This window comes from Musca autumnalis, unplaced genomic scaffold (assembly GCF_047663935.1).
Source record: "Musca autumnalis isolate F117 unplaced genomic scaffold, ASM4766393v1 scaffold_2, whole genome shotgun sequence".
Classification (NCBI taxonomy): Eukaryota; Metazoa; Arthropoda; class Insecta; order Diptera; family Muscidae; genus Musca; species Musca autumnalis.
The window spans coordinates 128,277,754-128,289,048 of record NW_027411755.1 but is presented as its reverse complement, the minus strand read 5'-3'; the positions used below and the strand labels follow the sequence as shown (position 1 = coordinate 128,289,048).

The following is an 11,295-nucleotide window of genomic DNA, read 5'->3' as shown; positions in this document are numbered from 1 at the left end:
TCATCGGCTTATATTCCTCGGGTAATCCAGCCAGAAGCATAGATCCAATCCATTCTTCGTCGACATTGAGGCCAGCCGACCTTAGCTTGTGTGCCGTATTAATTATTTCATTCACGTACTCTTCAACGCTGGAGCAATCCTTCAATTTGGTTGAGCAAAACTTCTGGATGAGCCCAACTCTCCTTACAAGACCGCTATCTTCGTATATGCCCTGTAATGTTGTCCATATTTCCTTCGCACTTTTGCACTCACGTATGTGGGAATACACCGCTTTGTCCACCAACAAAATCAGTTCAGCTTTGGCTTGAACTTCCTTATCTTCCTTTTCTTCTGTTCCTTGAACTGAACTCCAAAGGCCTTTCATTTGAAAATATGCCTCAACTGCAAATTTCCAATCTTCAAAATTCTCGCTTCCACGAAGCTTTTCCAACTGCAAATTGGTCGACATTGTATTATCCTCTTTTCTATACGCGAAATCACACAAAAATTCAAAATTATACGCGGAAGAGGAGGCCCATAACCTGTTATTGTGTTAAAAGTTTCAACGGAAGTAATAAATTTTATTTTTCAATTGACAACTTAGAATACAAAGGTATATTGATGATACAATATTTAATATGGCAAAGTATTATTTTGGGATTTCATATCACTCTTCAACAGTGTCCCAGCCCCAGCAATTTATAAAAAAAAGATATTAATTATGACATACAATATAACAATAGTATTTGGTTTTATTTTCTTTCCTTGGAAATAAATACAATTTTCAATGTGCAATTACATCGGTATTTGAATAATTTTGTACTATAGGTGCTTCTAGAACTAAAGATTCCTTGGGATTTTCAACACAGACTTAAAACGAAAAATAAAATCAACTTTTTGAGCTTCGATTAAAGAGAGAGAAATTACACCATCATATTGTTGTTGATGGCTATGTTTTCTTTTTTGCTGATTTCTCTCATTGGCGTCCGCTTGTTCAACTGTAACTTCATCATTTTATTTTCATCGGCACATTTTGTGGTAATGGCATTGCGTACCTCTTTTTCCGATACATTGCATTTACGTGTTACGGCAAAAATAATATCTTGTATGGCCAGAGGATCCAACATTTGTTTTAATGGCTTGCCATGATCTTTGAAGGCAGGCGATGGTTTTCCCGTCATAGAGTGGGTGGCAAGAGTTTTCCGATCAAATATGGCCATAAGCAGTTTGCGTGTTGCAATCGATGCTGAACTCCAATTCATGCTTTCGTATATTTTTGCTGGTATTCTTGTGTTGTTAGGACCAATCGATACCATTACATTGTCCATATTGAGTTTATATTCTACGTCGCCGTTTCCAGATGGTAAGGGTGAAGATTGTTGCTTTGGTGTTGAGTAGGAGTTTTCGGTTTTAATATTTGTCAGGGAAATATTGCCGCCATATTTGCTGTGTCGTCTTTGTGTTGAGTCATAATTGGAATTTTCATTGGGCTCTTCATTCTCATCGGCTGGCAAACGTCTTCTTTTTAAATAGTTCTGCTCGCCCCCGCTGGTCGTATTGCGAGACAATGGAGTGATTGTGGTTGTTGTGGGCAGGGTGGTTACTGTTTCCGTTTTAATTTCCATTTCATCCGATGCCAAACATATTTCCAAACGATCAGAATCGGCCGAGTTGTTGAGATTGAGAGCTCCATCATCCTCAGCCAATTGTATTTCAATTGGTTCACCATGGGCATCACCGGTACCCTCAGCAATTATGGTGTATTTTATGCTTTCCGTATTTGTAGCAGGAATCGAGTGTAGGGGATTTATCACTGAACTGGTTGGCGAATTGTGAGTGCTTTTGACAAGACGAGGACTGGGTTCAGTTACTTTGTAGGAAGTCACATTGGAGGATTGTGACTCGATTGTTTGTATTTGTATAGGCTTAACGGAATGCTGTTCAGTTGTTGTCATTGTTGTCGACGAAGAAGATGCTGTTGATTGTCCCAGTAAAGCTGAGGTCCTGGCCGATGTTGCATGAATTTGAGATAGCAATTCAGTGTGGGCCTTAAGGTTCTCTTCCAAAATGCGAATTTTTTCCAACAACTCATTTTCACGTTTCGTGTGTTCTTGCTTATGTTCGAAATCATAAAGAAATTGGAAATCATCATTTGTTGTTTGACACCAGGCATTTACCATTAAGGGACGCTCATAGAGGTCAGGAATTCTTTTAAAATTTTGTCCATTACCCACCATAATTTTAGTGGCAACATTTTGTTGTGGTTTAATGATAACTTGTGATGAAATCTGAAATTAAAAGAGAAGGAATACAATTAGTTTTGTTTTCAACTTTAGGATATAAGAAACTTGATGTGGCTTATTAGCTTCGGAGCAATAACTTACCATTTTGGAATCCATTTTACAATCAAATCTATATTGCGTGGCTTATAATTTGCAATTCAAACCAGAATATTCTTCTTTTATATTTTTGTTTCTATTGCGTTACTCTGCACTCGTAGCTGTTCCACTTCGTACTGACTGGAGTTTGTTTCGCAGCGACAGATAATATACACATAGCCAGAGCGTACCTGAAGGATTACAACAACTGATCCTCTTTACTTACTGCTTGTTTGCCTGTTGTATCCTTTACACATCCGTGTGTGTGTGCGTGTACCTACTCTGACTACCCGCTCAGTGTGTCAAATAAGGGTAGTAAATACATATTCGTACATTTTGCTATGATATTCTAACTGAAATCATCCTTCCTATTCCCTTTTCTTACTAAACAGGGGTAGCTGCTACCGCTGCTGTATAACCACCGCCTGTTTACCTGAACTATTTTTTATGGCGGGCGAATTCTTGTTAATGCTGTTAATTCATTGTCCTTTGGAATGAGAGATCAGGCGTGCAAATACGAATTCGATCTTCTATTGTTGGTTTACATTGTTCTTATTTTAGAAATCAGCAGTTGGTTGGATTTAAAAAAAAAAAACAACAACATAATCACAAGTGGTACCAATTTCGCGCTCTTTTTCAAAATTGTTGCCAGAATTAAAAAATGTGTATGTCGAAAAGAGCAATGTTTGGGAGAGTGGAGAGTAGATGAGTCCTGTTTAAAATTTAAAATATTGGCCATAGTACCTAAATATAGGCGCGTGCTTGGTTGATACAAATCTATTTCACAATGTCTTGCTCTTACCCTATCTCTCTCTCGCTCTCTCTTAAAATTATCCTTCTTATATGAAGTATTTGCTACCAGAATCAATACAACCGAATCTTATATGAGAGAATATAGACAAAAGTGAAATATGTAGATCATCCAAGTCCGGTTATTTGAAACCTCTTTAACGACTGACTTTCCGGTAAATTACGTTTCTTATTCTCACATTTTCAAGGTTTGAGTCGTTATCACACCAAAATGACTGAAGTTTGCTACTTAGTCTTCCTTGGAGCTACAAAACTTTCCTCCAGAATTTTTTTAGTATAGATCCACGTTTTGATATAGCCTCCATAGAACGGTACCTGCCTGATTTTCGGCATTTTAAAGGTTTTAGTGTAATTAACACACCGAAGTGACTGAACATTTGTGCTTACTCTTCTTTGGAGCCACAAAAACGTTTCCCCATATGTTTGTCAGTACAGTCCCACATTTAGATATTGATTTCATAGAACAATACCTCCCGATTTTCTATAATTTTATGGTTTTGTCCTACCAATTTAGGTGATATTTATTAGGGGCACCTCCACTCAGAAGGTCTTACGTTCAATCATTGAAAAACTTCTTTACAAATGGTGCCGTAAGACACACCGTTCGTTCTCGGCGATAAAAAGTAGGTCACGTATCATTGAACCAATATGAATCGGCGTGCATTTATTGATATGAGAGAAGTCTCCATTATCCCTTCGGCGATGGGGTTGAGAGCTTTTGTATGTATGCATAAAACACGTCTTTAGAGAATTGTCGGCATAGTTCCTCGTTTTGATTTTCGGTATTTTGAAGCATTTTACCACATTATCGAAACAAAATGGCTTAAATTAGTCTTCGGAAGGGGTATAAAACATTTTCGGTATAGGGCCACGATTCAATATAGTCCTCTTATAATGTTACTGCACGATTTCGGTATTTTGAAAGTTTTTGCCACATTATCCTGCCGAAATGGCTGAAAATTGGTATTTAAACACATTTTACAACAGGTGTTTTGGGGAATTTACGTAATTTATTTGACAGACATTCTATGGAATTGACAAAAGTCGCTTTAGCCTTCGATATGGGAATACAACATACCTGCAGAGAATTATGGGTATAGATGCAAGTTTTAATATAAATCGGTAGTCTTATATGGGTGTACACCTGATTTTCTGCATTTTTGTAGTATTTTTTGAGGATTTAAGCTTATTTTTCATACATAAATAATAGTAATTCGACATTATGGTCCAAGAGATCACAAACTTCTCCGCGAAATATTGGCGCCATATCTCTACATTTTGGTATTACCCCGATATCACGGTACCTCACATTTGTTGCTATTTTGAGGACTTCAGCTACATTTTCGACCAAAATTGCTTTTATTTGCAATTTATGATGTCTAGTGGTTAAAGCTGAGTACACATTGTCAGTTTTGAATGACAGCTTTGCTCAAATAATCGGGTGCTTGGTAGTGTGTCATTCATCATGCAACCACAAAAAAATTTGGGGTTGTTGGACGGTCGGACAGTTATCGATAATTATGAAAATCGATACATAGGTCCCATTTTAGTTTAATCCCGATATAACTGTCTCTCCCGACCGAAGTTGCTGTAATTTTGTTCAGCCGGTTCTTAGATTGGACGTAAACGATGCCGTCCGATGCAAAGTCTTTTAAAGGATTTATACTATGTTGGCTGTATCTTGTTAATTCGGATTATCAATGGGTAGAAACCGCATCAATATACTTAGGTTTATATTTTGGTACATATATATCCCATATGAAGGTATTTCAATATAATTTAGCGAGATTTTTTGGGCCAAACATATTTCTACACCAAATTCCTTCACATTTTACAGATATAGCGTATTTGGAGCATAAATATTAGCAATATCTTAATCTCTACCGATTTCAATATAATTCGGTAAATTTATTTATAGGCCATATTACGTCACACATTCCAAATTGTGTGCATTAAATACACGAAATCGGCCGAAAATATATATAAGAGCTATATCCGAATTTGAACCGATACTCACCGAATGCAACGTCTTTCGTCCTTTGAGCAGCTGTCATAATAGACAGCTGTTCCACTCGGAGACCTTATGGACCATTGTTTTCTTCCTGGTAGAGTGCTGAAAGAGAGATTTCGGAAAAGAGAGACGTAGTGGACAGACAAGATTAATATAAAGATTAGAATATAGATTAAGATTATAGGTTTACGTAGGGTGAGCATTTGCCACGTTTTCTTCCCGTTAGAACCATCCCAAGCCCTTGGTAAGATAAAGCAGATTTGTCGGCAGAAACCTGTTAGAGATTGATTCGTGTGTTCACCCGTGGTACGCAATCTTCTAGGCATAAGCATTGGGCAGCGCCATAATAGGTGCTCGATTGTCTCTATCTCTTCTTCATCTTCTCACAGCCTGCCATTTGCAGTGACCAGTGATTATTCCAACTGTTAAGGCCTGGGTACATAAGCTGCCTCGGCTGGTTGCCTTGCTTGCTTCTGATAAAAAATAAAAAAGAAAAGGGCAACCCGGTTCGAAATTTGCTCGGCCTTCTTTATTCTTTTATTTTCTTTATGTCAGAAATGAAGCAGGAAAGCAAGGCAAGCAGGCGATGCTGTTTATGTACCCAGGTTTTTAGATCGGATTTATTTACTGAGAGTAGTGATGCGTTTCTTGGCTTTGAAGGGACTGGCCATATTGCCCTAGATCTGCCTCATATAGTGACACAAAGGGGCTTAATGGAGTTATCGTTCGCCATTTCGGTTGACTCCCAGACTTAATAGAGTGGAACTTGGGTGATTTAAGGGCCGCTTGACTATCGACGTAAATAGTCTCCGGTCCAACTATGTCCCTGTTCATATTGCTTATCAGTTCTGTGACTTTTCTGATCGCAAAGACTTCGGCTTGGAAGACCCTACAATTTTCGTTCAGCTTGAAAGAGAGTCGTAAGTTGAGGGGATTGCTATAGACACCTGCTCCTGTACCTGATTACATCTATTAGCCATCTCTGCAGATTTCCCATTCGCCTGAGAACACGATGTCACGCAGACAATCTTCAATCATCGGTTATCGACTGTCACTGATCGTGACGTCGGGATTAGATATATCGATGACCGCTGCTCTAGCTTCATCAGGTTTACTCGTTTTCTTACCAGACACCTTGAGACTCAAGTTGACCTGATAGGTTGCCTGGCCTTGGTATCCTTCCGATCAGATCTATCGATGACCGCTACTCTCTGAGTTCATCTGGTACCAGCGGTCTACTCGTTTTCTTACTAGCTCCGCTACCCGTGCTTGGGACAAAACCTTGTGGCTCAACTTGACCCAAGAGGTTGCCTTGGCAGTGGTTGTTGTTGTAACAGCGTTTGGGGAATCTCTTATTCGTAGGAGATCGCCTGACACCCCGGCGTTATGGAATCTCTTATTCGTAAGAGATCACTACGTAGTTAACCCTTTGTCGGTCACAATTTCCCCACTCAACGTTTCAGAACAGAATTGAGCAGGGGAGATTGTGACTTTAAGCCCCCGCATATAACCGAGATTGTTAAATCCATTCCAGCTATTAAAACTACATCTTGCATATTTCAGAATAGATTCTAGTCAAGTACATACATATTTAGTTAATACACAGACATGTACTTGCCTAAGTAAGAGGATGTGTTAACAACAACAACCTTTTACTTTTTAAAGCGAAGTGGGAATTCCCCACTCTTAAAAAATCAAAAGAAAACTATGCTCAGCTAGTATGTAACAACCATATACCTACTCAAGGTCATATGTACGTAGATAAATTTATGGCGGCAGATTATGTGATCACAGCAGGACTATACTCAAATGATGTACATTTTTTGAGATAAAAATCTACCTGATACCTAGTTTCCTTTAAAGCTAGAGATTTGTTAACATGCTCCGATCCCTTATTCTAAGAAATGAAATTTCCAATAAGACATATTTATGGTGTACATGGCTATAAATGGTCCAGCTGCCCAATAATCATGTCATATAATGCAGCAACAAGATGGCATGTCTAACGCTTATGGGACAGGTAAAATCGTTTATAAAATCTAATTCGATTAGAAAGCCTCGAACTATTAAAAAATGTATGTATATGAATATTAACAATATTCTTCACGAAAGTTACATACATTATTGGGATGCGAATAGGGCAGACCTTTTTGTATGGAGTCAACGAAGCGAGACTTAAAAAACAATCTCTCACAGGTAACGCCAAGATATGCTTATCATATCACGTAAATAGCACAACACCAACTCTACTTTGACAGAAAATTTTTCGAGATACCATAATGTCTTTTTACGTTTTCATACAATTTATTCACAGTAACAAAAAAATTTTACAGATTGAAAGCATGTCGCTGGCGTTTTACACCATCTTATAATTTCGATAATAATTTCTATGTACATATATCCTTATATTAAAAAAAAAAAAACAAATCCCATTAGAATGAAAGAAAAATTAAATTGAATTTTGCCTTACGATTTTTGTTCGTAATGTACACGTTAGATTTACGTTTGACTAATTCTAACATCCAATTGGCAGCACTTATCTGGCAATACAGCAATTGACAAGAAAATCCCATAAATCGGTATAAATAACTGCTAAAATTCCATTCATTTATTAAAGATGAAAAAATCAATTGTTTATTATGGATTAATCCAATATTTTCTTGATTAATATTAAATTTTATAAACAATCTCTTTCTCATTCCCCCTAAAAATTGCTAATACACAATAGAATTGCCATCCAATTGGTTGGTATCTTATTACATCTGGCAACCACCAAAAATAAGGCGCGTAAACATTTGTTTTGTTTTGCTTTGAACTGATATCGTTCGTTGGCCAGCTGCTAGAAAGCAAGCAGCACATGAAAGGAATCAAATAGTAATTATTCATGTACATGTGTGAGTTTGCGTGTGGTTCCGCTTTATTAGATAGTGGCGCGCGCGTTCTGTCCTGTTTTACCTATAATACATACCTATTCAGGGAGTAAGATTTCTCATTGCATTGCAGTCAGAAATACATAACTACACACACATACAGTTCACTTTCCACCCTTAAATCCAGCCTGCCCTTTGCGATCGTTTATGAGTGTGCAACAAGAACTAGGAATTTAGGTAGACAAATTACAAAGAACACAGGGACAAAAACTAACAGCAGCAGGCAATCAAGTCAATGGGACTCACTGGCAGCAAACATAACCAGCAAACAACAATTGTTGTAATCTTCGACATGTGTGTATAATATTGGATTACTTTCAAGGAACTATCGCAGTATTTGAAAGACCAACGAAGAGTAGAGTGGTGTTGCAAAAATTGTGAGTTCTAAATTGAATTTTATATCGAAGAGACCTTACTTCCAAACCAACTTTGGCTAAAATGGATCCCAAAATTGTAAGTACAGTGCATGTGTGTGGTTTTGTTGATTTTCAGCAAAGAACAACAAACCATTCAACGTTTTTTTTTCTGTATTGGAACTGTATAACTTATCATATTTCACTTACAGATATCCTCACAAATCATTGTAAGACCCCAGCAACGAAATCCCATAAAAGTTGTCACAGCTTGTTCACGAAACTTCAAAGGCATAGCAGAACACAGATATGACCGCCCGCTTATGGTAAATGCCTGGTCTCAAACAACCGGTGATGATTTCAATTTCTTACATGAACTAGAATTCAAACAAAAATCATCAAAACGAGAAGAAGAACTATTGGAGAAAATTCGCGTACTTGAGGAAAATCTAAAAGCCCATACCGAACTACTTTCTCAAATTCATGCCACGTCTGCCAGAACATCAGCCTTACTTGGACAACAAACAAACAATCAGTTGAAACCCATTCAAATACAAACTGTAGAATCACAAACGCTATCAAATCAACAATCATCTTTATATGCCGCCATACCAAAACGGGAATGTGCAGAGAATTCACCAAGTAATCATATGCAAAGCAGTGGAACCCAATCACCGAAAAGTGTTAGCTATACCATAATAGCTGAAGGTTCGGGTGATGGTAGTCAAGAACCCATAGAAATACAATTAGCCGAGGATGATGGTGCCTTAAATCTCAACAGTTCAGCAGATTCCGGTCGCTTTGAAATTTGTCTGGCCTCAGAAGAAGCAGACCTGAAAAACGATTCAATTTCCACACCAATTAACAACTCTTCTTGCGTATCAGGTAGTGATTCAATGACATCACTCAACAGCAGTGTTGAACATAACAACAGAAAGAGGAAATTTGAAACAGAAAGCTCCAACTATTACTTCAATACACAAGGAATACTTACTCCAGCCAACAAAAAAACCAACTCCGGCGAACAAACACCTCAAAAAAGTCTAATAAAACCAGTAAAGGCAGAAAATCTTATGGCCACAGCGAATAACTACCTCTCAACTTCCCAAAATTATTCCACACCAACCAACAACAATACCGAGGAAAATAAAATCAATAAAAACTATGTTATGGTCTCAATTGGTCCAAACAACACCAAAATACCAGCCAAGGTGTATGAAAGTATGAACTGGAGTTCAGCATCGATTGCAACAAGAAAACTTCTAATGACCATATTCGATCGTCAAACATTGGCAACACATTCTATGACTGGCAAACCTTCACCAGCCTTCAAGGGTCTCTGTAAACCGCTAAAAGAGATGTTAGATCCCCTGGCAATACAGGATATCATCTTTGCTGTTACACGAAAGTGTAATGTATCCGAAAGGGAAGTACGTAATGCCATAACCACGAAATGTGCCGATGAGAATAAAATGATGAAACTACAAATGAACAAACGAACACCAATGCGTGAAATTAATAAAGAAAACATTGAATATAAGCAATTAGATATAAATCGTAGATATAGCTAAAAAGTACATCCAAAGGATTGTTCTTTCATTATTGTTAATATTTTGTTAAATTTTGTTTCCACATACAGCACTAAGGTACAAATTAATATTTGTTTTAATATAAATTCGTTTTATGTTTTCAAGCATTAATATTACAGACCTAAGATTAATGAACCAAATTTCTTAAAACATAAGTTATAAATGTACATTGCAAAAATGTAAAATAAAATGTTGTACTTACTATATTTTATACAAATAATTGTTTAAACCCATAAATATTTTTCTCTGTTTGAAAACAGATTCCCAAAAAACATTCCTATGACATTAGTTGTGTCTTTTTACTTTTTCAGTAATAATTATTCAGTAACTTCTTTTCAGAGAGTAAGAGAGATTTTACTCTTTGATACGAAAATAGAGAAAAAGTAAAAAGACAGCATTTAGTAAACTTTAGCATGATAACAGTTGATAACCAAAACAAAAACATTGCCGCCAATGCATGAAAGAAAAACTAACTCCAAAGCAATGAAAAAGTTTTTAAATTTGAAGAAAAATAAATAAAAAATAATTAATATATTAATAAAACAATCAATAAATATAGCTGCATCGTAATATTTATAGTATTTTTTTCACAAAAATAAGATAAACATTGTGCAGCTGACCATTAGCAGATGATTAAAAAACAGCTGATCGAACTTGCTAAATGTTGCTGGGAAAAATTCTTTCAGCAACTTTTAGCAATTTCTCAGCAAACAACTGTCAAAATTGTTCTCTCACTTCGCTCTCTTTTACTGAACTTTTGTGTAAAAAGACAGCATTTAGTAACATTTCGTAATAATTATTACAAATTATCACGTAAAAAGACACACCTATTAATAACATGGCAAAATTGTGTGTAAATAAAGGTTTACACGCCTGACGTAGACTAATGAAGACATAGACGTCGGATCACTCAATTTTTCCGCGGTCAAGTCACTCAAAACCGAAAACTCAAAAAAGTTCGAAGACGATTTTTGGGGAAAATTGCAATATTTTCTTGCATATTTTTATCTGAGAATCAAAAACTAACCCTATGTAGACTTTTGTCAGAAAAAACTATTTGTTATGTTGTATTTTTTTGGCATTTTATATTGAGTTTCTTATTTAACACACTCAATTCGAACATAGTCGGTGAGAGAGATCCGACGTATATGTCTTCATTACTCTATGCACCTGACAAAAACTCTCCGGACTTGCTATGAGGAATCCTCCTCAATATTTAAGATAGAGCTTTATAATTTGGTACAG

The 11,295-nt window shown here is 36.7% G+C and overlaps 2 protein-coding genes across 2 annotated transcripts; one reads left to right on the top strand and one right to left on the bottom strand.

The window, feature by feature from the left end:
* Positions 1–698: 698 nt before the first annotated feature.
* LOC141394626 (protein insensitive-like) lies at positions 699–10,373 on the bottom strand. The gene is made up of 4 exons (XM_073969308.1): positions 10,253–10,373; positions 5,185–5,280; positions 2,364–2,548; positions 699–2,267 (listed from the first exon to the last, which is right to left on the bottom strand). Exons 3-4 carry the CDS (start codon positions 2,376–2,378, stop codon positions 903–905), a joined length of 1,380 nt encoding a protein of 459 aa, XP_073825409.1. The 5' UTR covers positions 2,379–2,548; positions 5,185–5,280; positions 10,253–10,373; the 3' UTR covers positions 699–902.
* Positions 8,105–10,267, top strand: LOC141394627 (protein insensitive-like). Its single transcript, XM_073969309.1, has 2 exons — positions 8,105–8,561; positions 8,674–10,267. The coding sequence occupies exons 1-2, from the start codon at positions 8,547–8,549 to the stop codon at positions 10,030–10,032; spliced, it is 1,374 nt and encodes a 457-aa protein (XP_073825410.1). The 5' UTR covers positions 8,105–8,546; the 3' UTR covers positions 10,033–10,267.
* Positions 10,374–11,295: the final 922 nt, after the last annotated feature.